Source organism: Lepisosteus oculatus, chromosome 14, assembly GCF_040954835.1.
Source record: "Lepisosteus oculatus isolate fLepOcu1 chromosome 14, fLepOcu1.hap2, whole genome shotgun sequence".
NCBI classification, from domain to species: domain Eukaryota; kingdom Metazoa; phylum Chordata; class Actinopteri; order Semionotiformes; family Lepisosteidae; genus Lepisosteus; species Lepisosteus oculatus.
The window spans coordinates 42,440,239-42,467,950 of NC_090709.1; the positions used below are offsets into that span (position 1 = coordinate 42,440,239).

The 27,712-nt window shown below is 47.9% G+C and overlaps 2 protein-coding genes and 2 long non-coding RNA genes across 11 annotated transcripts in view; 2 read left to right on the forward strand and 2 right to left on the reverse strand.

Annotated features, from left to right (window-relative positions):
* The window catches only part of LOC138243259 (RING finger protein 112-like), a 69,087-nt gene that overhangs the window by 27,883 nt on the left and 13,492 nt on the right, over positions 1–27,712 (forward strand). The window lies entirely within an intron of this gene.
* LOC138243305 (uncharacterized) overlaps positions 1–27,712 on the forward strand; it is a 41,880-nt gene that overhangs the window by 13,470 nt on the left and 698 nt on the right. The window lies entirely within an intron of this gene.
* Positions 1–27,712, reverse strand: part of LOC107076063 (guanylate-binding protein 3-like) — an 84,818-nt gene that overhangs the window by 9,767 nt on the left and 47,339 nt on the right. For 2 of the 8 annotated variants that reach the window (XM_069198778.1, XM_069198777.1), the window contains exons 11-16: positions 18,537–18,660; positions 18,257–18,369; positions 17,925–17,978; positions 17,138–17,209; positions 13,677–13,892; positions 10,040–10,255 (exon numbers count right to left, since the gene is read on the reverse strand). In XM_069198778.1, the coding sequence (XP_069054879.1) occupies positions 10,040–10,255; positions 13,677–13,892; positions 17,138–17,209; positions 17,925–17,978; positions 18,257–18,369; positions 18,537–18,660 (795 nt within the window). The other 6 variants (XM_069198780.1, XM_069198779.1, XM_069198781.1 and 3 more) reach the window with 6 other exon arrangements.
* Positions 8,050–9,346, reverse strand: LOC138243306 (uncharacterized). The gene is made up of 2 exons (XR_011192091.1): positions 8,379–9,346; positions 8,050–8,327 (listed from the first exon to the last, which is right to left on the reverse strand). It is a non-coding gene; the product is annotated as an uncharacterized lncRNA (long non-coding RNA).

The following is a 27,712-nucleotide window of genomic DNA, read 5'->3' on the forward strand; positions in this document are numbered from 1 at the left end:
ACTAAAACTGTCTGTAATTGCAGAGTTAATTATCTCTGTTTTGGCAACAGTGTAATTTACCACTCATGGCATTACCAATCCTGAGACACAATTTGAACCTGTCAGACAATCTGATAGAGACACAGGCACTCATAAAAACATGGATGCACATATAAAACAAATACAAATACAATCACATACTGTACTGTACTGCAGACCCTGCATTGGGCGGAGTGGTGGCTCTGAGGCTCAGGATCTGCGCCTGTGACTGGGAGGTTGCCGGTTCAAATGCTGCAGCCAACAGAGAAATCCTACTCCGTTGGGCCCCTGAGCAAGGCCCTTAACCCCAGCTGTTACAGAGGCGCTGCACAATGGCTGACCCTGTACTCTGACCCTCAGCTTCTCTCCCTGTCTGTGTCTCATGGAGAGCAAGCTGGGGTCTGCGAAAAGAGGAATTCCTAATGCAAGAAACTGTATAGGGGCTAATAAAGTAACATTATCATTATTGGGAATGATGGGACTGACCTACTCATATAGCCGTGTGAGGGAAACCAGGCAGCACAGAGCATCACACACAACAGCACCTCGAGTCATGCAGTGCTGCACTCATGCCACATGTCACCAGCAGGGGGTGAACTCACACCCCGGTCCACAGTCCCAGCTGAAGGACCTGTGATACCGAGAGGCTCCTGGCTTCAGCCCCCAGCTGCACCACAGCTCCCTTGCCCAGGCGCTGGGCAGCACATCGGGGGGATAAGACCGCGGCCAAGCGCTGTACCTCCAGGTAGTCCAGGTCTGTTGTCTTCACATCAGCGTGGACGTTGAAAATCTGGGAGAGAGGACAGGGGGGGACACGTGAGCTCTCTGGGACGCAGCAAGGGGCTCACAGTCACCCCGGAAGGTGGGACAAGGCCCCACAATTCTCACCACGTGCGAGCTGAGAAAGACGCTCAGGGCACACAGCTTCACGCTCAGCTCCATCTCCCGCGACAGATCCACGGAGCCCTCAGTGTCCACCAGGAAGACAGCCAACTGGAAAGAGGGGACAGAGACAGAGTGTTCAGGGCAGAGCTGCAGTGGTCATCTGTCTCCCCCCTCCCCTCCAGTACCAAGACACAGCTGGAAGAGCTTTACACAAAGGGTGGGGGTAGTGTGGAGCAAGCTGCCCAGCCAATGGCTCAATGACTTAAATCTTCCCACTCCTGAGCACAGAACGGTTTCCGGTTTGTCACACAGATGCCCCGAGTGTGGACAAGGGGGTCCCAGGGGCTGGTGAGGGGCAGAAGAGCTCTTGTTCCTGCCTGTTCAGGATGCCTGCAGGGTCTGTGAAAGACTGAGTTGGACCAGCACCTGTCTGAGCCATCGAGTCGTACCCCCTACAACAGACAAATTCCCAGCTCGGACGGTGCTTGCCTTGCCCTCCTGCGTCTCCTGGAATAGAGGCTGGCTCCAGATGAACACACCCTTCGTCATGGTCTCAGTTCCAGACCCCCACTCGAACCCTCGCAGAGGCTCACTGTCACTCATCCTGTCCCACTCGTCCTGAGTTCACAAGAAAGGGAGCTTTCACAACCAGGGCCATAAGACCCTGCTTTACACAGAGAGTGGTGGGGGTGGGATGTCAGGGCCATAAGACCCTGCTTTACACAGAGACTGGAGGGGGTGGGGTGCTCTCACCATGTTAGACAGCTTGCGCAGGAGGTAGTTGAGGAGGAAGGACTTGCCCTTCCTCCTCTCCCCGACAATAGACACCACGCAGACCGGAGTCTCCCTCACATCTGAGCACAGGAAGCACTGCCGAAGCACGTCCTCTTGGAACAGGAGGGAGCCATCAGGCCTGGCCTGGACCAGCTGAATGGGCCTGCCAGGGCCCTGGAGGTGGAACACATTTAAAACTGAGACCAGGAGGCATTTAACTTTACACAGAGGGTAGTGGGAGTGTGGAGCAGAGTGCTGATGCTCACTGGAAGGGCGCCTCTCTCAGATATCACCTTGGTTAGCGTGCTTGCCACTGCACGTGGATCACAGGTCAGTTAATGTCCACCCATCGCACGGTGTACACTTTGCACCTGCAATACCAGGATTCCCCAGCAGGGCGGCGCAAGTGCATCTGGGTTTCAAAATGCCCCCTGTAGCCTGGTTGGCAGGCTGGTGGCGTCATGAAGAAGAGACCCAGCGTTCCATAAGCCAGCCTCTGTGTCACCCAGCAGAAAACAAAACCACAACTCACCTCCTCTCTCGTGAACTCGTGGTCACACTGGATAATTTCAGGCATGGAGGAACTGCCCAAGGAGCTGGAGCACTGAGGCTCAGACAGCAGGGGGCTCTCTACCTCCTCCTGCTCAGGCTCACGAATCAGGGGGTCTAAAGACATGCTGGAGCAGAGGAGAGAGAGACCAAGACACGATCAGAGCCACTCCACAGCCAAAGAGCACAGGACTTGCATGGCCGGACCAGCTGTCTTGGACCTGAGATGCATTTGAGTTTAAATCGTAATAGTACCTTCTCTCCCGCAGGCTCTGAGAATTAGAATTGCCCATGACTGCTACTGTCCCAAGTCACAATAATCCTGTTTAGACAAAGAAAAAACAGGAACAAGGACCAATTCAAGCATGACTGCATAAATAAATACACACACTGACAGATCAGAGCAGTGTAACACACAGTACTGATCACACACTGACAGATCAAAGCAGCGTAACACACAGTACTGATCACACACTGACAGATCAGAGCAGTGTAACACACAGTAGCAATCACACGCTGACAGATCAGTGTAGGGTAACACACAGTACTCATCACACACTGACAGATCAGAGCAGGGTAACACACAGTAGCTATCACACGCTGACAGATCAGAGTAGGGTAACACACAGTACTCATCACACACTGACAGATCAGAGCAGGGTAACACACAGTACTCATCACACACTGACAGATCAGAGCAGGGTAACACACAGTACTCATCACACACTGACAGCTCAGAGCAGGGTAACACACAGTAGCAATCACACACTGACAGATCAGAGCAGGGTAACACACAGTACTGATCACACACTGACAGATCAGAGCAGTGTAACACACAGTATCAATCACACACTGACAGATCAGAGCAGGGTAACACACAGTATCAGTCACACACTGACAGATCAGAGCAGTGTAACACACAGTATCAATCACACACTGACAGATCAGAGCAGGGTAACGCAGAGTATCAATCACACACTGACAGATCAGAGCAGGGTAACACACAGTACTGATCACACACTGACAGATCAGAGCAGTGTAACACGCAGTAGCAATCACACACTGACAGCTCAGAGCAGGGTAACACACAGTATCAATCACACACTGACAGATCAGAGCAGTGTAACACAGAATCAATCACACACTGACAGCTCAGAGCACCGTAACACACAGTATCAATCACACACTGACAGATCAGAGCAGGGTAACACACAGTACTGATCACACACTGACAGATCAGAGCAGTGTAACACACAGTATCAATCACACACTGACAGCTGAGGGCAGGGTAACAGTATCAGTCAGTGATCTTGTATCTTATATTACCTGTTTCTGTCCTGCTTCTGTCCTGTTTATTGTTGTAAAAGGCGGCTCTACAAAATGTTAAAATGTGGGGATTGAATATTTATACTAACAGCAGATTTCAGTTTTTTTTATTTTTCTTAAGAATATTTCCTAACATAAAACAGTGTCACATTAAAATAATTAATGTTGCATTTCAGTTCTTAGAAATATAAATATCACAGAGAACTCAATTTCAAGGTAGGATTTGTAATTCAGTCAAATGAGAGAATTGGTCAAGGGTCTGAATACTTTTGAAAGGTCCTGTATATGTAGAAATAAATTCAAACCTGTACATTCTTCATTCCTAGGCAGTATTTCCAATAACGCCTTGTAATATCAAGGCCTGTCATCCTTTTAAACTTTTTTTTTCACACCTTTTTTTCTACCTTCACAGTTACATCAGTGAATTTCAGCCTGAAGTTGTTTTGGTCATTACTCAGGGCAACACTGCATTAGAAAAAAAAAATCATTTAATTTCTACTTACATCTGCGACAAATCAGTCCAGGTTGTAGTCATGTGTGTAACCATTATGAAAAAGGTTTTTTTTTTGTTTTTTTCATGTTTTTCAAGCATTCACTTCAAAATATGTTTTTTGTCAGATTACTTTATGTACTTTATTACGACTGTATAACACAATTAAAACACCTGAAGAAGGCTTCACAGCCGAAACGTTGTGCGTTTTCTTTCTTCTCTTTTCAGCAGAGAATAAACCTATTACTTCTTCCAAAGCACTTCATTGCCGACAACACCGCTGTATGCCACACTATTCGTGCATTGATCAATAAATAAACCCTGATTGATTGATTGATTTCAATTAGAACACGTAAATAAATATCGCAGTGAATGAATACAATCTTACCGGCTGTTCCAACACTCCTGGTGATTCCTGAAGACTCACAGTACCTCACAAATCCCTAACGTCTGGCCTCAGGTCATCGGGTCAGCCACCACCTCCCTCAGTTCGTTAATTCGGACTCGTTAATCCACCCGATTCTCACAGGTCGGTTTCTGATTGGATCAACGTTTCCTTTTATCCGAAATGACCGTAAAATCTCTGGGAGAACCAACTCCAACACGGGTGGGTACAGCAGGAGAAGAGACTCTTTTTTTTACTCTGTTTGCTGTTGATAACCCACCATTTAATTCTTCTTGATGCTGGCGGTGAAGACGCAGCTGCCGTTCAACAGCTTGCAAGCTCCTGAACTGACCACACAGCACAAGCAGGAAGGTGCAGCAGGAAGCACAGAGCGACAACAAAAAAACCAAGACGTCAACGCGAAAGGTCGAAGTCTTGGTTTTTTTTTTTTAAATGAGATCGGAAAGTATCAGATCTGGTTGAAAACTTGGTCAACTGTTCAACCCCTGAAATGTTTCAATTGTACCAGCGTGAGGGATGCCAGGCCCACCGATCAACGCTGTGTACAGAAACGGATTAGCAGGGCAAAAAATAAAGTAATTTTCCGTTTTCAGGCAACATTTCCTGTGTTTGTTGTGGATGGGCAAATACTGTGAGCTATGAAGGACCATGTGCACGCTGCCCTTATTAATTCAATTCAATTTATATAGCGCCTTTCACAGCAAGGTTGCCCCAAGGCGCTTAACGATACATTTTGTCAATACTGTCCGATTAGACAGTGTCAATTCTCCGACAGGAATGGGATGGTCGTTTTCAACAGGTGCGTACAGCGCCCAGCGTCACGGGCTTACCAAATACATCCAGAAAGTGTCTTAATATCCAAAATCTGAAGTTAAAAAAAAAATCGCTCCGTTTTAGGGGTCTTGCGAGATGGTGTGTGGCATTTCAACACAAATCGTCAACCTTAACATTCAATGAGTAAAGCTGTCGCATAAATCGGTCTACAGGTGGTGATCATCTGGAAAATTTAAAACGACACAAGCTTCCCCTTCAAGAGTGCGGCTTCATCCTTCTGCTCTCCTCCCCACTGAGAGCTGGTGTGTGGGGAGCGTTCTGGCGCACTATGGCTGCCATCGCATCATCCAGGTGGGGTTGCACATTGGTGGCAGTCGTGGGATTCCCCATTACCTGTAAAAAACTTTGAGTGGAGTGTCCAGAAAAGTGCTACATACTGTAAGTGTAAGCAATTATTATTATAATTGTAGGCTGTAGAACTGGGTCAAGTCACACACAGTCTTCCGTCTAGATTAAATGTTGTACTGCCCATGATCTGCTGGTGTCCACTGTTCCATTTTTGTTTTGTTGCTATACAATAAGAGATTGTACTGAATGCATTATGCATTTCTGTACTAAATCCAAACATTTATTCCATCTATCGCCCTACACTGTGACAAAGACATACAAGAAACACTCCTTAGAGCTCTTGCTGGCACAGCGTCTTAACAAAACTTGAAAAATGTGAAGATTCCTCAGGACAGGAACTAGGGGATTTGTGTGGAGCTGGACTAGGCTGAGGCCTGGGTGGGGTGGGGACAGGATAGAGGTTGCTGGAGGTTGCTGGACAGGATAGAGGTTGCTGGAGGTTGCTGGAGCGTCAAAGTACAGGTGTATTTGTACAGGTGTATTCTGGGAAAGCTGGGAAAGCTCAGCCAGGCCAGGCCAGGCAGGAGCCATCAGTTTCTGGAGGAGTGGGAGGAGTGGGGGTATCAGACGAGATGGCAGTTACAGAGGATCTTATGAAGAGTGAACACACTGATGATTCTGAGAAATGACAGCACTTCTGAGAGATAACAGGGTGAGAGGTGTGGAGACGTGCAGGAACACAGGCCTGGGGGCCTCAGTACAGAAGAAGAAACCCACGGAAACCACAGAAAGATGTGCTGCACGCTAAGCTTCCTTTTTTCTGAGAAAGGAAGTGAAACAGGTGAAAGAAGTGTGTGACAGTTACAAGCCTGCTGTATCGCATTCAGCCTTTCGTAGTTTACAATCGTATTAAAAGCCCTGCACTTGTCTAGTTTTAAATGTAATCTTCCAGGTGTTCTCTGGGTTTTAATTTAATCTAAATGTATTTGCATTTATCCCTTTATTGCACAATTATTTGACCACAGATATCAATACACTTTATATTGTGCAACAAAAGACTGGTGCCTTTTGTGCTAGAATCTGATCTGTTAAACGATTTCTTAGAAATACATTTTATTTTACTTTACTATTACTGCATGCATTATTCATACAAACATTAAACTGCAGAACTAAAATGTGACTAAATAAGTTCAGTCAGCTTGACTAAGTTAAAAGTGGGTGAATAAAGTGACTATGGCTGATGGACGTTACAGGAACAAGTGAAAGTGTTTCTTTTCTTCTCTTTTCCTGCGTGTTATCTGGAGCACAGTCTAACAGATTTTGTTTTCTATAAAAAAAAGTTATAAATAAGACATCTAACAAAATATCACCAAATAAAAGCGTTCTCTTAATGTTAGATGAAAGACCAGTGTTCCAGTTATCCCAGAGTCCTGTTCTCTCAGTACAAAGTGTGTGTAGAGTCCTGTTCTCTCAGTACAAGGTGTGTGTAGAGTCCAGATCTCTCGGTACAAGGTGTGTGTAGAGTCCAGATCTCTCGGTAGAAGGTGTGTGTAGAGTCCAGTTCTCTCAGTACAAGGTGTGTGTAGAGTCCCGTTCTCTCAGTACAAGGTGTGTGTATAGAGTCCTGTTCTCTCAGTACAAGGTGTGTGTATAGAGTCCTGTTCTCTCAGTACAAGGTGTGTGTATAGAGTCCTGTTCTCTCAGTACAAGGTGTGTGTATAGAGTCCTGTTCTCTCAGTACAAGGTGTGTGTAGAGTCCGGTTCTCTCAGTACAAGGTGTGTGTAGAGTCCAGATCTCTCAGTATAATGTGTGTAGAATCTTTCACTTTTTTTACTGGTGAAATTGCCAATCTGTGTTGTTGTGTGTCGTGTCCACAGGGCAGTGTGACTGCAGGGGAGACAGTGCTCCAGTCTGATTGCAGAGTCTCCTCACTCAGGCTGTCTGGGATTGCTCTGGGAATACTGGGACACTGGTCTTTCAACGTATACCAAGAGATTACTGTCTCCTTTATTTTTTATCATAGTTCCCAATATTATGAATGCAGATGTGTATATATATATATGCACCAGCTGTATGTTTTCTGTTTGACTAAATTGACTCAACAGGCACGGCAGCATTTTAATTGCAGTTTGATTTTCTAGAAGAGACAATTAGTTTCAGAACTTAGACTTGAAATACAATTCTGACAGAGAGGACTTTGCTGCACAACAGCTTGAAGGCAGCAGTGTGAAAACATCAGATCTTAAACCAAGCCGTTGTTATTATTGCTGTCTCGTGGCTCTGGTGCCTTGATTTCAGTTCTGGTCCTGGGGTGTTATCTGGGTGGAGTTTGCATGTTCTCCTGTGGTCATGTGGGCTTCTTCTGGGAGGATTGTGGGTAGAATGGAGTTGTAGTTTAGTGACGAAGCACAGAGATATTTCAAAGGTGACTGGAAATTGCTGGAGTCAGACTGAAAACCCACAGACACCTGAGATATGTAGTTTTTATTCATTTTAATCTCTGAAAGACACAATCATCCTGAAACTTGAAGTACACAAAGAGTCCTGTCTGAACCCGAGTTCAAAAACCTGTCAGGCAGGCTTATAGGTCCTGCTAGTTGTAGGCCTGAGGAGGCATTACACTCCACTAGTGAGGATTCATAACAACTGTAGACCTGGGGAGAGGTTACCCTGCACCAGTGAAGTCGTAATGCACAACTGTAGATCTGGGGAGAAGTTACCCTGCACCAGTGAAGTCTCACTTCACAACTGTAGATCTGGGGAGAAGTTACCCTGCTCTAGTCAAGTCTCAATTCACAACTGTAGACCTGGGGAGAAGTTACCCTGCACCAGTGAAGTCTCAATTCACAACTGTACACCTGGGGAGAAGTTACCCTGCACCAGTGAAGTCTCAATTCACAACTGTAGACCTGAGATGAAGTTACCCTGCACTAGTGAAGTCTCAATTAATGAAGGCCTGAGGAGAGAATGAACCTGGACTAGCTAATTAGGTCTCAATTAACAAGCTTGTGTTTGTGTATTTCTTTGTTATAGGTGCTGTGACTCTCTGTAGAGTCATATAAAAGACTCAAACCCACGTGACTGAGCAAAGTGTTTAAGGGCTTTTGCTGGTTTGAGTCTCTGTAACAGGGGAAGGAGAGAAATCCAGATGATTTCTGTTCCCACCACAGCAGGAGGGCTGCTGGACAGGGTTCATATCAAGGTCTGTAGGAGAACGTTGGGCACTGTGGACACAGAGAGGGAGTCATCAGCGCCAATGGCCTCTAGTGCATATCCAGGAATTTCCTCATTACTGAAAACTCCACCTGGGGCTGTAGCGCCCCCTACTGTTCACCCCTCTGCACGGCGCACAGTGGTTCCCATATCTGCACTGGTCAGCTGACTGCCTCTGCACCCTGTACCTGTGGTCTCTAGTGAAGAAAAGACACCTGAGGATAAAGAATGGATTCGATAGTCTCTCTGTGGGTCTGGCTCGGGGTTCGAGAGGATGGGTGTCACTGTGATGGATTTGGCTTCTTCTTCGTCTTGAAGAACTTGATGAACACAGCAATAACGCCACCAGCAACCAGGCCTCCAGCCACACCTGCAGTCACAGTCGCGGTCAGCACAGACCCAGCAGCCACTATACAGCCCACCTTCAGGCCAAACTTTGTTTTGTATTTCTTCAGGAACTTCTTGCACTCAGCATCCATATACTTTTTATACTCCTCGGAATCCTGTTTGGATTCGATTTGGCCCTTCACATAGCCCAGCAGCTCCTTCTCCTTTTCCTCCACTGTCTTCTTCATCTTGTTTGGAAGTTTCAGCTGTACCTTTCCCTATGGAAAAGGGGGAGCAAGGTCACTTCAGAGCAAACGGTCGTCCCTACGTCCTCTGACCTTCCCCCGGACACCTCAGAAATAAGCAAGTGGCTGCCCCAGGACACCCCAAAAACAAGCAGGAGCTCGCTGCCCAGGACACCCCAAAAACAAGCAGGTCTTTCTCTGCTTGATCTTTCTCTGAGGAAACAGGGTGCAAGGTCGTTTTACAGCAGAGGGCAGCACACTACGTCTTCTGAACTTCTCAGAGCTCACCTCAAGATACCCCAGACACAAGCAGGAGCCCACCTCAAGATACCCCAGACACAAGCAGGAGCCCACCTCAAGATACCCCAGAAACCAGCAGGAGCCCACCTCAAGATACCCCAGAAACCAGCAGAAGACACCCCAGTGGAGCCCAGTAGATTACACACACACTGTCACTGACAAGCACTCTCTCACACTCTCACACCCTCCCCGTGTCTCACACACACACTTTCTCTCTTATACACACAAACGATCACACACACTCTCTCACAGCTCCAAGTTTCTCTCCCACACTCTCACACACCCTTCCCATTTCTCACACAAACACACACATACTCTCACCCTCCCAGTTTCTCTCTCACCCACACACTCACCCTCCCAGTTTCTGTCACACACACACTCACCTGCTCTTTCAGAAAGTCGGTGAAGTCCTTCTTCGCTTTCTTGAAGATGAGGAGAGTGTATTCCTTCAGGAACTTCTCTCGCTCAGAGCTCAAGAACTGAGAGAGCTCCTGGAAATCCTGCTGACTGACTTCACCCTGCACACGGGCCAGCAGATCTTTCTCCTTCTGCTCCACATTCCCCTTTATCCCCAGTGTGCTGTCGTGCAAGATCGATCTCTGAGGAAACAGAGCACAGGGTCACTTTAGAGCAGAGGGCATCACACTACACCCCCCAAACTGCTCAGGGCTCCCCAGAAACAAGCAGGAGCCCACCTCAAGTTACCCCAGAAACCAGCAGAAGACACCCCAGTGGAGCCCAGTAGATTACACACACACTGTCACTGACAAGCACTCTCTCACACTCTCACACCCTCCCCGTTTCTCTCACACACACACACTCTCACCCTCCCAGTTTCTCACACACACACTCTCACCCTCCCAGTTTCTCTCTCACACACACACACTCTCACCCTCCCAGTTTCTCACACACACACACACTCTCACCCTCCCAGTTTCTCTCTCACACACACACACACTCTCACCCTCCCAGTTTCTCTCATACACACACACTCACTCTCACCCTCCCAGTTTCTCTCTCTCACACACACACACTCTCACCCTCCCAGTTTCTCTCTCTCTCACACACACACACTCTCACCCTCCCAGTTTCTCTCTCTCTCACACACACACACTCTCACCCTCCCAGTTTCTCTCTCACACACACACACACTCTCACCCTCCCAGTTTCTCTCTCTCTCACACACACACTCTCACCCTCCCAGTTTCTCTCTCTCACACACACACACTCTCACCCTCCCAGTTTTTCACACACACACACACTCTCACCCTCCCAGTTTCTCACACACACACACTCACCCTCCCAGTTTCTCTCTCACACACACACTCTCACCCTCCCAGTTTCTCTCATACACACACACACTCACTCTCACCCTCCCAGTTTCTCTCTCACACACACACACACTCTCTCGCCCTCCCAGTTTCTCTCTCTCTCACACACACACACTCTCGCCCTCCCAGTTTCTCTCTCTCTCACACACACACACTCTCACCCTCCCAGTTTCTCTCTCTCACACACACACACTCTCACCCTCCCAGTTTCTCTCCACACACACACACACTCTCACCCTCCCAGTTTGTCTCACACACACACTCTCACCCTCCCAGTTTGTCTCACACACACACACTCTCACCCTCCCAGTTTTTCTCTCACACACACACTCTCACCCTCCCAGTTTCTCTCACACACACACTCTCACCCTCCCAGTTTTTCTCTCACACACACACTCTCACCCTCCCAGTTTCTCTCTCACACAGACACACACACTCTCACCCTCCCAGTTTTTCTCACACACACACTCTCACCCTCCCAGTTTCTCACACACACACACACTCTCACCCTCCCAGTTTCTCTCATACACACACACACTCACTCTCACCCTCCCAGTTTCTCTCTCACACACACACACACTCTCACCCTCCCAGTTTCTCTCTCTCACACACACACACTCTCACGCTCCCAGTTTTTCTCTCACACACACACACACTCTCACCCTCCCAGTTTTTCTCTCTCACACACACACTCTCACCCTCCCAGTTTCTCTCTCACACACACACACACTCTCACCCTCCCAGTTTCTCTCACACACACTCTCACCCTCCCAGTTTTTCTCTCACACACACACACAGTCTCACCCTCCCAGTTTTTCTCTCACACACACACAGTCTCACCCTCCCAGTTTTTTTCTCACACACACACACACTCTCACCCTCCCAGTTTCTCTCACACACACACTCTCACCCTCCCAGTTTCTCTCACACACACACTCTCACCCTCCCAGTTTCTCTCACACACACACAGTCTCACCCTCCCAGTTTTTCTCTCACACACACACACTCTCACCCTCCCAGTTTCTCTCACACACACACTCTCACCCTCCCAGTTTCTCTCACACACACACTCTCACCCTCCCAGTTTCTCTCACACACACACAGTCTCACCCTCCCAGTTTTTCTCTCACACACACACACACTCTCACCCTCCCAGTTTTTCTCTCACACACACACACACTCTCACCCTCCCAGTTTCTCTCTCACACACACACACTCTCACCCTCCCAGTTTTTCTCACACACACACACTCTCACCCTCCCAGTTTTTCTCACACACACACACACACTCTCACCCTCCCAGTTTCACACACACACACACACTCTCACCCTCCCAGTTTCTCTCTCACACACACACACTCTCACCCTCCCAGTTTCTCACACACACACACACTCTCACCCTCCCAGTTTCTCTCTCACACACACACACACTCTCACCCTCCCAGTTTCTCTCATACACACACACACACTCACCCTCCCAGTTTCTCTCTCACACACACACTCTCACCCTCCCAGTTTCTCTCACACACACACTCTCACCCTCCCAGTTTCTCACACACACACACACTCTCACCCTCCCAGTTTCTCTCTCACACACACACACTCTCACCCTCCCAGTTTCTCACACACACACACACACTCTCACCCTCCCAGTTTCTCTCTCACACACACACACACTCTCACCCTCCCAGTTTCTCTCATACACACACACACACTCACCCTCCCAGTTTCTCTCTCACACACACACTCTCACCCTCCCAGTTTCTCTCACACACACACTCTCACCCTCCCAGTTTCTCTCACACACACACTCTCACCCTCCCAGTTTCTCTCACACACACACAGTCTCACCCTCCCAGTTTTTCTCTCACACACACACACACTCTCACCCTCCCAGTTTTTCTCTCACACACACACACACTCTCACCCTCCCAGTTTCTCTCTCACACACACACACTCTCACCCTCCCAGTTTTTCTCACACACACACACTCTCACCCTCCCAGTTTTTCTCACACACACACACACTCTCACCCTCCCAGTTTCACACACACACACACTCTCACCCTCCCAGTTTCACTCACACACACACACACACTCTCACCCTCCCAGTTTCTCACACACACACACACAAACACACACTCTCACCCTCCCAGTTTCTCTCTCACACACACACTCACCCTCAGAAATAAGCAAGTGGCTGCCCCAGGACACCCCAAAAACAAGCAGGTATTTCTCTGCTTGATCTCTCTCTAAGGAAACGGGGTGCAAGGTTGTTTTACAGCAGAGGGCATCACACTACGTCTTCTGAACTGCTCAGAGCTCACCTCAAGATACCCCAGACACAAGCAGGAGCCCACCTCAAGATACCCCAGAAACCAGCAGGAGCCCACCTCAAGATACCCCAGAAACCAGCAGAAGACACCCCAGTGGAGCCCAGTAGATTACACACACACACTGTCACTGACAAGCACTCTCTCACACTCTCACACCCTCCCCGTGTCTCACACACACACTTTCTCTCTTATACACACAAACGATCACACACACTCTCTCACAGCTCCAAGTTTCTCTCCCACACTCTCACACACCCTTCCCATTTCTCACACAAACACACACATACTCTCACCCTCCCAGTTTCTCTCTCACCCACACACTCACCCTCCCAGTTTCTGTCACACACACACTCACCTGCTCTTTCAGAAAGTCGGTGAAGTCCTTCTTCGCTTTCTTGAAGATGAGGAGAGTGTATTCCTTCAGGAACTTCTCTCGCTCAGAGCTCAAGAACTGAGAGAGCTCCTGGAAAACCTGCTGACTGACTTCACCCTGCACACGGGCCAGCAGATCTTTCTCCTTCTGCTCCACATTCCTCTTTATCCACAGTGTGCTGTCGTGCAAGATCGATCTCTGAGGAAACAGAGCACAGGGTCACTTTAGAGCAGAGGGCATCACACTACACCCCCCAAACTGCTCAGGGCTCCCCAGAAACAAGCAGGAGCCCACCTCAAGTTACCCCAGAAACCAGCAGAAGACACCCCAGTGGAGCCCAGTAGATTACACACACACTGTCACCGACAAGCACTCTCTCACACTCTCACACCCTCCCCGTTTCTCTCACACACACACACTCTCACCCTCCCAGTTTCTCACACACACACACTCTCACCCTCCCAGTTTCTCTCTCACACACACACACTCTCACCCTCCCAGTTTCTCACACACACACACACTCTCACCCTCCCAGTTTCTCTCTCACACACACACACACTCTCACCCTCCCAGTTTCTCTCATACACACACACACACTCACCCTCCCAGTTTCTCTCTCACACACTCTTACCCTCCCAGTTTCTCTCACACACACACTCTCACCCTCCCAGTTTCTCTCACACACACACTCTCACCCTCCCAGTTTCTCTCACACACACACAGTCTCACCCTCCCAGTTTTTCTCTCACACACACACACACTCTCACCCTCCCAGTTTTTCTCTCACACACACACACACTCTCACCCTCCCAGTTTCTCTCTCACACACACACACTCTCACCCTCCCAGTTTTTCTCACACACACACACTCTCACCCTCCCAGTTTTTCTCACACACACACACACACTCTCACCCTCCCAGTTTCACACACACACACACTCTCACCCTCCCAGTTTCACTCACACACACACACACACACTCTCACCCTCCCAGTTTCTCTCATACACACACACACACTCACCCTCCCAGTTTCTCTCTCACACACACACTCTCACCCTCCCAGTTTCTCTCACACACACACTCTCACTCTCACCCTCCCAGTTTCTCTCTCACACACACACACACTCTCTCGCCCTCCCAGTTTCTCTCTCTCTCACACACACACACTCTCGCCCTCCCAGTTTCTCTCTCTCACACACACACACACTCTCACCCTCCCAGTTTCTCTCTCTCTCACACACACACACTCTCGCCCTCCCAGTTTCTCTCTCTCACACACACACACTCTCACCCTCCCAGTTTCTCTCTCACACACACACACACACTCTCACCCTCCCAGTTTGTCTCACACACACACTCTCACCCTCCCAGTTTGTCTCACACACACCAGACACAAGCAGGAGCCCACCTCAAGATACCCCAGACACAAGCAGGAGCCCACCTCAAGATACCCCAGAAACCAGCAGGAGCCCACCTCAAGATACCCCAGAAACAAGCAGAAGACACCCCAGTGGAGCCCAGTAGATTACACACACACACTGTCACTGACAAGCACTCTCTCACACTCTCACACCCTCCCAGTTTCTCACACACACACTTTCTCTCTTATACAGACAAACGATGACACACACTCTCTCACAGCTTCCAAGTTTCTCTCCCACACTCTCTCACACCCTCCCCATTTCTCTCACACACACACACACTCTCACACCCTCCCAGTTTCTCACACACACACACACTCTCACCCTCCCAGTTTCTCTCTCACACACACTCACTCTCACCCTCCCAGTTTCTCTCTCACACACACACACACTCTCACCCTCCCAGTTTCTCTCTCTCACACACACACACACTCTCACCCTCCCAGTTTCTCTCACACACACATTCTCACCCTTCCAGTTTCTCACACACACACTCTCACCCTCCCAGTTTCTCTCTCACACACACTCTCACCCTCCCAGTTTCTCTCACACACACACTCTCACCCTCCCAGTTTTTCTCACAAACACACACTCTCACCCTCTCAGTTTTTCTCTCACACACACACACTCTCACCCTCCCAGTTTTTCTCACAAACACACACTCTCACCCTCCCAGTTTTTCTCTCACACACACACACTCTCACCCTCCCAGTTTTTCTCTCACACACACACACTCTCACCCTCCCAGTTTTTCTCTCACACACACACACACTCTCACCCTCCCAGTTTTTCTCTCACACACACACACACTCTCACCCTCCCAGTTTTTCTCTCACACACACACACTCTCACCCTCCCAGTTTTTCTCACACACACACTCTCACCCTCCCAGTTTTTCTCACACACACACTCTCACCCTCCCAGTTTTTCTCACACACACACACACTCTCACCCTCCCAGTTTTTCTCTCACACACACACACTCTCAACCTCCCAGTTTTTCTCTCACACACACACACTCTCACCCTCCCAGTTTCTCTCACACACACTCTCACCCTCCCAGTTTCTCTCACACACACACACTCTCACCCTCCCAGTTTCTCTCACACACACACTCTCACCCTCCCAGTTTCTCACACACACACACTCTCACCCTCCCAGTTTCTCACACACACGCACTCTCACCCTCCCAGTTTCTCTCACACACACACGCACTCTCACCCTCCCAGTTTCTCACACACACACACTCTCACCCTCCCAGTTTTTCTCACACACACACACACTCTCACCCTCCCAGTTTTTCTCACACACACACACACTCTCACCCTCCCAGTTTCTCACACACACACACACACTCTCACCCTCCCAGTTTCTCACACACACACACTCTCACCCTCCCAGTTTCTCTCACACACACACACTCTCACCCTCCCAGTTTCTCTCACACACACACACTCTCACCCTCCCAGTTTCTCTCACACACACACTCTCACCCTCCCAGTTTCTCTCACACACACACACACTCTCACCCTCCCAGTTTCTCTCACACACGCACTCTCACCCTCCCAGTTTCTCACACACACACGCACTCTCACCCTCCCAGTTTCTCACACACACACACACTCTCACCCTTCCCATTTCTCACACAAACACACACATACTCTCACCCTCCCAGTTTCTCTCTCACCCACACACTCACACCCTCCCAGTTTCTCACACACACACACACTCATTCAGAAAGTTTGTGAAGTCCTCCTTCGCCCTCTTGATGATGAGGAGATTGTATTCCTTCAGGAACTTCTCTCACTCAGAGCTCAAGAACTGTGAGAGCTCCTGACTTCACCCTGCACACGGGCCAGCAGATCTTCCTCCTTCTGTACCACAGTCCTCCTCATCCCCTGTGTGGGGTCGGGCATGATCAAGCCCAGGCGCTCAAACATACACATACAGTGTGTGCACACACTCTCTCACACTCTCTCACACCCTAAGACTTACACCCTTTGTCTCACACACAGTCTCTTACCTGCTCACTCAGAAAGATGATGAACTCCTGCTTCAGCTGCTGGATAGTGAGCAGGTTGAGGGTATGGATGAGCTGGGGGAGGAAGGAAAGGGGTTACAGATAGAGCTGATATTGATACAAGTATCCTGGAATCATAGACGCCCAGAAACATGTTTCAAGGAGTAATCTACCCTGACAGGCTGAAGGAACTGAGTCTCTTTAGTCTGAAGGGAGTGCCTCACACTGACAGGCTGGAGGAACTGAGTCTCTTGAGTCTGAAGGGAGTGTCCCACACTGACAGGCTGGAGGAACTGAGTCTCTTGAGTCTGAAGGGAGTGTCTCACACTGACAGGCTGAAGGAACTGAGTCTCTTTAGTCTGAAGGGAGGGTCTCACACGGATAGGCTGAAGGAACTGAGTCTCTTTAGTCTGAAGGGAGTGTCCCACACTGACAGACTGAAGGAACTGAGTCTCTTGAGTCTGAAGGGAGTGTCTCACACTGACAGGCTGAAGGAACTGAGTCTCTTTAGTCTGAAGGGAGGGTCTCACACGGATAGGCTGAAGGAACTGAGTCTCTTTAGTCTGAGTGGAGTGTCCCACAATGACAGGCTGAAGGAACTGAGTGTCTTGAGTCTGAAGGGAGTGTCCCACACTGACAGGCAGGAGGAACTGAGTCTCTTCAGTCTGAAGGGAGTGTCCCACACTGACAGGCTGGAGGAACTGAGTCTCCTTATTCTGAACAGACTGAAGACAGCAACAGAGAAAGGATTAAAAGATTGTCTGGGCCAGCAAGAAAGAGAGAGACTCACCTCTGCAGGAGAGGAAATTCTGTAGTTGCTTTTCAGAATCATATGTGCCATCTCCTACAGAGAAAATAATAAGGTAAGTGAGGCTTCACTGGGCTTAACTCTTTCTGTGACAATTCATTCTCAACAACTGACAGAAATCACATTAGAACAGCTGATGGTTCGCATCACCCTGTACACACTGTATGACTTGTAGTTTACTGCACCGTATTGTGTTTCTACCATGATCTCACTGGGCTTTACTGCACTGTACTGGTTTCTACGCTGCTCTTTGAGGTGTTGTACCCTAGTTGTGTAGTGATGGATGTTGATTGGTTCAGTGAATAATGTCTTACCTTGAATTTCCCTGCCAGTGTCTTTCCTGTCATGGTTGACCGTGTCGTCTTCAGGACCTGGCCAATGTGGTTGATGAACTCTTTCAGGCAGTGCTGAAACTGTTCATCCATTTCTTAGAAACACACAACAAGGAAACAGATGAGTCAACTGAAGATCTTGAAGCTCTATAGTCTTGAACTTAGACTGGACTACTAGGGGATCTAATTTTCACAGCTCAACACCGCCTCCCTGTGGCTCCTCAGTGACACTGCTCTGGGAGTGGAGCTGTCTGGTTTTTACCTCGCATGGTTCCCTGTGGGCTCCAAAGCAGTTTGTTCCCAGGTAAGGGCATAAGGTGACAGCGTGGCCTCTTCTCCTTGAGGATTCTCAGAGCCTGCTTGTTTGTCCCGGACTTCTCCAGGCGCTGAAAGCACAGACAGACATGTCGACTCAGGAAAGGGATAGGATGCCAGCCCTCTGTGTCTGAACAATACAGCTCTCAACCTGAAGGAACTGAGTCTCTTTAGTCTGAGTGGAGTGTCCCACACTGACAGGCGGGAGTAACTGAGTCTCTTTCGTCTGAAGGGAGTGTCCCACACTGACAGGCTGGAGGAAAGGAGTCTCTTTAGTCTGAGTGGAGTGTCCCATATTGACAGGCCGGAAAAACTGAGTTTCTTTAGTCTGAGTGGAGTGTCCCACACTGACAGGCTGGAGGAACTGAGTCTCTTTAGTCTGAAGGGAGTGTCCCACACTGACAAGCGAGAGGAACTGAGTTTCTTTAGTCTGTGGCCTGTAGGTGGCACTGTTGAAGCTCCTGACCGGTCTAGAGAATCAGTACCTCTCTGTCGTTCTCAGTACAGGTCAGGGCTATATATATATAAAAGGTCCACAGTACTTCTCCTACCTGGATGATTTTCTCCAGGAGTCGGGATCCTCCAGTCTGTCCAAATTCCTGAGTTTGTGTCCAGTCCTGAACCAGGAACTCAAATCCCTTTATTAGAGATTGAGAAAGATCTCATATCAGCTCACCTTACAAAGTCATGAAATCTTATCTAGCTCTATAGAAGAGCCTCTGTCAGCTCAAGTAATAACACGTGCTTGAGAATGATTGAAATCATTCTTGTCCCAAGAGATTGATTAGCTTAATCAATACTCTGTGTGAATGCTGACTGCTGTTATGATGCCTGCAAATCTGCTTTCTTCCAAGTGGACACTGCATGCCTTAGTAAACTGGTATTGCTCATGAAATCCACCAGCTGCCTATGAGTCTGCCTATGAGTCTGCTACCTTCCATTACTTGTGTTTTATTTCAATCCTGTTTCTTCTCTCCCTGCCCTGTTGTCCTCAACACAATGACCTCTTCAAACCATTATAAGACAGTCAGACAGCACAGAAACTGCCCTGGTCAAAGTCCCTAACAATCTGTTTATGGCTTCAGACTCTGTTTCTCATCCTATCCTTATACTTCTAGAGTTCAGTGCTGCTTTCGTCACTGTTAACCATGAGATCTTATTCTCTCGTGTTGAGCCTGTGTTTGCAGTTTCTGACACTGCTCCCAAATGGTTCAGGTCTTATCTGATGCTGGGGTCTCTACTATTCAGCATTGACCTCTATCTACGTGGTCAATTATTAAGATCACATGGTCTGATCTATCATTTCTACGCTGATGATGCTTAAAGCTATATCTGTACTAAGCCTGACACTGAAATGGCTGTGTCTGCACTGACTGCATCTCTAATAGAAAAGCCTGGGTGACTCTAAATTTCCTTAGCTTAAACTACAACAAGACTGAAATCATGCTGCTCAGCACCTGTGTACTACTATGGTAAAACCAGTGTAGTAGCCCTATCTGTGGACAGCACTGTGGTGGAATTTCAATCAAAATTGAGGAATTTAGGAGTGACCCAAGCTTGACTTCGTGATCAGGTGCAAAAGTGATCACATCACTCATATCCTGGGGTCCCTGCACTGGCGTCCTGTCAGGTTTCATGTCAACTTCAAAATCCTCCTGCTCACCTATAAGGCTCTACATGGCTTGGCACCTCAGTACCTGTCTGAGCTATCATCGCCCTACTCCCCACCTCACAACCTTCGCTCTTCTAACTCTGGTCTCCTAACTGTCTCTCAAGCATGTCTACACTCTATGGGTGACAAGGCCTCTCCTGCTCTGCCCCAGAGCTCTGGAAATGTATCCCCAAGTACATCAGAGAATCACACTCCCTGAGCTCTTTCCAATCTAGAATCAAAACCTTTCTGTTCTGAAAGGCTTTTATTGAACCAATTACTTACTTTGAGATGACTTACTTACTTACTTTTAAAACATGCTACATAAAATAAAGTAGTTCAGGTGGGGGAGCTGCGTCAGCATGTGTAGGCTGCAAAGGAACAAGTAACAGGTTTATTCCCTGCTGAAAAGAGAAGAGAGAAAACAGAAACGTTTCTTCTCTTTTCACCCTGGAATGAACCTATTATTTGTTCCTTTACATAAAATAAAGTTTATTATAACATGTTATTTTTACATGTCCAGGTAAGAAAGACATCACCTGGTTTGCAGGTGATAAAACAGATCTGATCTTTTTTGTGTTCACTGAAGAGTCAAGTTTGTACCTGAAAATACTGCTTGTCAAAGGCGCCTCCCCCCTTTTCTACCACAAGATGCAGCAGCTGCAAACAGCGTAGACACAGGCCATCAGTTATTCAGAGACGGAGAGAGACAGCCATCGGTTCTCTCTCTTAAAACTGTCTGTAATTGCAGAGTTAATTATCTCTGTTTTGGCAACTGTGTAATTTACCACTCATGCCAATACTCCTGAGACACAATTTGAACCTGTCAGTCAGACAGTCTGATAGAGACACAGGCACTCATAAAAACAAACATGGATGCACATATAAAACAAATCTACAAATACAATCACATACTGTACACAGGCAGACCCCGCATTGGGCAGAGTGGTGGCTCTGTGGCTAAGGAATCCAGCCGACAGAGGAATCCTACTCTGTTGGGCCCCTGAGCAAGGCCCTTAACCCCAGCTGTTCCAGGGGTGCTGCACAATGGCTGACCCTGTACTCTGACCCCCAGCTTCTCTCCCTGTCTGTGTCTTATAGAGAGCAAGCTGGGGTCTGCGAAAAGAGGAATTCCGAATGCAAGAAATTGTATTGGGGCTAATAAAGCAATATTATCATTATTGGGAAAGATGGGACTGGCCTACTTATATAGCTGTGTGAGGGAAACCAGGCAGCACAGAGCATCACACACAACAGCACCTCGAGTCATACAGTGCTGCGCTCATGCCACATGTCACCAGCAGGGGGCGAACTCTAACCCCGGTCCACAGTCCCAGCTGAAGGACCTGTGATACCGAGAGGCTCCTGGTTTCAGCCCCCAGCTGCACCACAGCTCCCTTGCGCAGGTGCTGCGTGGCACATCGGGGGATAAGACCGCGGCCGAGCGCTGTACCTCCAGGTAGTCCAGGTCTGTTGTCTTCACATCAGCGTGGACGTTGAAGATCTGGGAGAGAGGACGGGGGGGGACACGTGAGCTCTCAGGGACGCAGCAAGGGGCTCACAGTCACCCCGGAAGGTGGGACAAGGCCCCACAATTCTCACCACGTGCGAGCTGAGAAAGACGCTCAGGGCACACAGCTTCACGCTCAGCTCCATCTCCCGCGACAGATCCACGGAGCCCTCAGTGTCCACCAGGAAGACAGCCAACTGGACAGAGGGGACAGAGACAGAGTGTTCAGAGCAGAGCTGCAGTGGTCATCTGTCCCCCCCTCCCCTCCAGTACCAAGACACAGCTGGAAGAGCTTTACACAAAGGGTGGGGGGAGTGTGGAGCAAGCTGCCCAGCCAATGGCTCAATGACCTAAATCTTCCCACTCCTGAGCAGAGAACGGTTTCCAGTTTGTCACACAGATGCCCCGAGTGTGGACAAGGGGGTCCCAGGGGCTGGTGAGGGGCAGAAGAGCTCTTGTTCCTGCCTATTCTGTGAAAGACTTAGCTGGACCAGCGCCTGTCTGAGCCATCGAGTTGTACCCCCTACAACAGACAAATTCCCAGCTCGGACGGTGCTTGCCTTGCCCTCCTGCGTCTCCAGGAACAGAGGCTGGCTCCAGATGAACACACCCTTCGTCATGGTCTCAGTTCCAGACCCCCACTCGAACCCTCGCAGAGGCTCACTGTCACTCATCCTGTCCCACTCGTCCTGAGTCCACAAGAAAGGGAGCATTCACAACCAGGGCCATAAGACCCTGCTTTACACAGAGAGTGGTGGGGGTGGGATGTCAGGGCCATAAGACCCTGATTTACACAGAGAGTGGAGGGGGTGGGGTGCTCTCACCATGTTAGACAGCTTGCGCAGGAGGTAGTTGAGGAGGAACGACTTGCCCTTCCTCCTCTCCCCGACAATAGACACCACGCAGACCGGAGTCTCCCTCACATCTGAGCACAGGAAGCACTGCTGAAGGACGTCCTCTTGGAACAGGAGGTCGCCATCAGAGCTGACCTCAACCAGCTGAATGGGCCTGCCAGAGCCCTGGAGGTGGAACACATTTAAAACTGAGACCAGGAGGCATTTAACTTTACACAGAGGGTAGTGGGAGTGTGGAGCAGAGTGCTGATGCTCACTGGAAGGGCGCCTTTCTCTGATATTGCCCTGGTTAGAGTGCTTGCCACTGCATGAGGATCACAGGTCAGTTAATGTCCACCCATCCCACGGTGTACACTGTGCACCTGCAACACCAGGATTCCCCAGCAGGGCGGCGCAAGAGCATCTGGGTTTCAAAATGCCCCCTGTAGCCTGGTTGGCAGGCTGGTGGCGTCATCAAGAAGAGACCCAGCTTTCCATAAACCAGCCTCTGTGTCACCCAGCAGAAAACAAAACCACAACTCACCTCCTCTCTCGTGAACTCGTGGTCACACTGGATAATTTCAGGCATGGAGGAACTGCCCAAGGAGCTGGAGCACTGAGGCTCTAACAGAAGGGGTCTCTCTACCTCCTCCTGCTCAGGCTCACGAATCTTTTGGGGGCCGAAAGACATGCTGGAGCAGAGGAGAGAGAGACCGAGACGCGATCAGAGCCCCTCCAGAGCCAAAGACAGCACAGGACTTGAATGGCCGGACCAGCTGTCCTGGACCTGAGATGCATTTGAGTTTAAATCGTAATAGTACTTTCTCTCTGACAGGTTATGAGAATCAGAATTGCCCATGACTGCTACTGTCCCAAGTCACAATAATCCTTTTTAGACAAAGAAAAAACAGGAACAAGGACCAATTCAAGCATGATTGTATAAATAAATGCACACACTGACAGATCAGAGCAGTGTAACACACAGTACTGATCACATACTGACAGATCAGAGCAGGGTAACACACAGTACTGATCACACACTGACAGATCAGAGCAGGGTAACACACAGTACTGATCACACACTGACAGATCAGAGCAGGGTAACACATAGTACTGATCACACACTGACAGATCAGAGCAGGGTAACACACAGTAGCAATCACACACTGACAGATCAGAGTAGGGTAACACACAGTACTGATCACACACTGACAGATCAGAGCAGTGTGACAGTATCAATCACACACTGACAGATCAGAGCAGGGTAACACACAGTAGCAATCACACACTGACAGATCAGAGCAGGGTAACACACAGTACTGATCACACACTGACAGATCAGAGCAGTGTAACACGCAGTAGCAATCACACACTGACAGATCAGAGCAGGGTAACACACAGTACTCATCACACACTGACAGATCAGAGCAGTGTAACACAGTATCAATCACACACTGACAGATCAGAGCAGTGTAACACACAGTAGCAATCACACACTGACAGTTTAGAGCAGGGTAACACACAGTATCAATCACATACTAGTTCAGGTGGGTAGCTGCGTCAGCATGCGTAGGCTGCAAAGGAACAAGTAATAGGTTTATTCCATGCTGAAAAAAAGAAGAAAGAGAACACAACGTTTCGGCCGTGGAGCCTTCTTCAGTTGTCTTCACACCTGAAGAAGGCTCCACGGCCGAAACGTTGTGTTCTCTTTCTTCTTTTTTTCAGCATGGAATAAACCTATTACTTGGTCAATCACATACTGACAGATCAGAGCAGGGTAACACAGTACTGATCACACACTGACAGATCAGAGCAGGGTAACACACAGTATCAATCACACACTGACAGCTGAGGGCAGGGTAACAGTATCGATCAGTGATCTTGTATCTTATATTACCTGTTTCTGTCCTGCTTCTGTCCTGGTTATTGTTGTAAAAGGTGGCTCTACAAAATGTTAAAATGTGGGGATTGAATATTTATACTAACAGCAGATTTCATTTTTTTTATTTTTCTTAAGGATATTTCCTAACATAAAACAGTGTCACATTAAAATAATTAATGTTGCATTTCAGTTCTTAGAAATATAAATATCACAGAGAACTCAATTTCAATGTAGGATTTGTAATTCAGTCAAATGAGAGAATTGGTCAAGGGTCTGAATACTTTTGAAAGGTCCTGTATATGTAGAAATAAATTCAAACCTGTACATTCTTCATTCCTAGGCAGTATTTCCAATAACGCCTTGTAATATCAAGGCCTGTCATCCTTTTTAACTTTTATTTTCACACCTTTTTTTCTACCTTCACAGTTACATCAGTGAATTTTAGCCTGAAGTTGTTTTGGTCATTACTCACGGCAACACTGTATTAGAAAAAAAACATTTAATTTCCACTTACATCTGCGACAGATCAGTCCAGGTTGTAGTCATGTGTGTAACCATTATGAAAAAGGTTTTGTTTTTGTTTTTTTCATGTTTTTCAAGCATTCACTTCAAAATATGTTTTTGTCAGATTACTTTATGTACTTTATTACGACTGTATAACACAATTAAAACACCTGAAGAAGGCTTCACAGCCGAAAAAGTTGTGTGTTTTCTTTCTTCTCTTTTCAGCAGAGAATAAACCAATTACTTCTTCCAAAGCACTTCATTGCCGACAACACCGCTGTATGCCGCACTGTTCGTGCATTGATCAATAAATAAACCCTGATTGATTGATTTATTGCAATGAGAACACGTCAATAAATATCGCAGTGGATGAATACAACCTTACCAGCTGTTCCAACACTCCTGGTGATTCCTGAAGACTCACAGTACCTCGCAAATCCGTAACGTCTGGCCTCAGGTCATCGGATCAGCCACCACCTCCCTCAGTTTGTTAATTCGGACTCGTTAATCCACCCGATTCTCACGGGTTGGTTTCTGATTGGATCAACCACACGTTTCCTTTTATCCGAAATGACCGTAAAATCTCTGGGAGAACCAACTCCAACACAGGTGGGTACAGCAGGACAAGAGACTTTTTTTTTTTACTCTGTTTTCTGTCGATAACCCACCATTTAATTCTTCTTGATGCTGGCGGTGAAGACGCAGCTGCCGTTCAACAGCTTGCAAGCTCCTGAACTGACCACACAGCACAAGCAGGAAGGTGCAGCAGGAAGCACAGAGCGACAACAAAAAAACCAAGACGTCAAAGCGAAAGGTCGAAGACTTGTTTTTTTTTTTAAATGAGATGGGAAAGTTTCAGATCTGGTTGAAAACTTGGTCAGCGTTAGCCGTTCAACCCCTGAAATGTTTCAATTGTGCCAGCGTGAGGAATCCCAGGCCCATAGATCAACACTGTGTACAGATATGGATCAGCAGGGCTGATACACATTTTAGGCAGACCTTGCCCATTGTAACAGTCCAGAGAGAATTATAAGCTGTAGAACTGGGTCGAGTCACACACAGGATGAACAGTCGCCTCTCTTCTGTCTAGATTAAATGTTGTACTGCACATGATCGGCTGGTGTCCAGTTTTGTTCTCTAAAGTGTTCCGTTTTTGCTTTGTTGCTATACAATAAGACATTGTACTGAACGCATTATGCATTTCTGTACTAAATCCAAACGTTTATTCCATCTATCGACCTACACCGTGACAAAGACCTACAAGAAACACTCTTTACAGCTCTTGCTGACACGGCGTCTTAACAAAACTTGAAAAATGTGAAGATTCCTCAGGAGAGGAACCAGGGGATCTGGGTGGAGCTGGACTAGGCTGAGGCCTGGGGGGGGTGGGGACAGGATAGAGGTTGCTGGAGCGTCAAAGGACAGGTGTATTCTGGGAAAGCTCAGCTGTCAGGCCCAGTGGAGAAGTGTTCTCCGAGCCACAGGCCAGGCAAGAGCCACCAGTGTCTGGAGGAGTGGGGGTAGCACCTGATGAGATGGCAGCTACAGAGGATCTGATGAAGAGTCAACACACTGATGATTCTGAGAAATGACAGCACTTCTGAGAGATAACAGGGTGAGAGGTGTGGAGACGTGCAGGAACGCAGGCCTGGGGGCCTCAGTACAGAAGAAGAAACCCACAGAAACCACAGAGAGACATGCTGCACGCTGAGCTTCCTTTCTTCTGAGAATGAAAGTGAAACAGGAGAGGCGTGTGACAGTTATAAGCCTGCTGTATCGCATTCAGCCTTTTGTAGTTTACAATCTTATTGAAAGCCCCTCACTTGTCTATAGTTTTAAATGTAACCTTCCAGGTGATCTCTGGGTTTTGATTTAATCTAAATCTGTTTGCATTTAACCCTTTATTGCACAATTATTTCTCTTATTTGACCACTCAATACACTTTATATTGCAACAAAAGACTGGTGCCTTTTGTGCTAGAATCTTATGTGTTAAATGATTTCTTAGAAATACATTTTATTTTACTTCATTATAACTGCATGCATTATTGATAAAAACATTAAACTGCAGAAGTAAAATGTGACTAAATAAGTTCAGTCGGCTTGATAAATTAAAAGTGGGTGAATAAAGTGACTATGGCTGATGGATGTTACAGGAACAAATGAAGGAGTATTTATAAATGTTATAAATAAGACATCTCACAATAGTAAACATGCTAAGAAAATATCAAACTATCACCAAATATAAGCGTTCTCTTAGTGTTAGATGAAAGACCAGTGTCCAAGTTAACCCAGAGCAATCCCAGACAGCCTGAGTGAGGAGACCCTGCTGTCAGACTGGAGCACTGTCTCCCCTGCAGTCACACTGCCCTGTGGACACTACACACAACAACACAGATTGGCAATTTCACCAGTAAAAAAAGTGAAAGATTCTACACACCTTGTAAAGAGAGAAATGGACTCTACACACACCTTGTACTGAGAGATCTGGACTCTACACACACCTTGTTCTGAGAGAACAGGACTCTACACACACCTTGTTCTGAGAGAACAGGACTCTACACACACCTTGTACTGGGAGATCTAGACTCTACACACACCTTGTACTGAGAGAACAGGACTCTACACACACCTTGTACTGAGAGATCTGGACTCTACACACACCTTGTACCGAGAGATCTAGACTCTACACACACCTTGTACTGAGAGATCTGGACTCTACACACACCTTGTTCTGAGAGAAC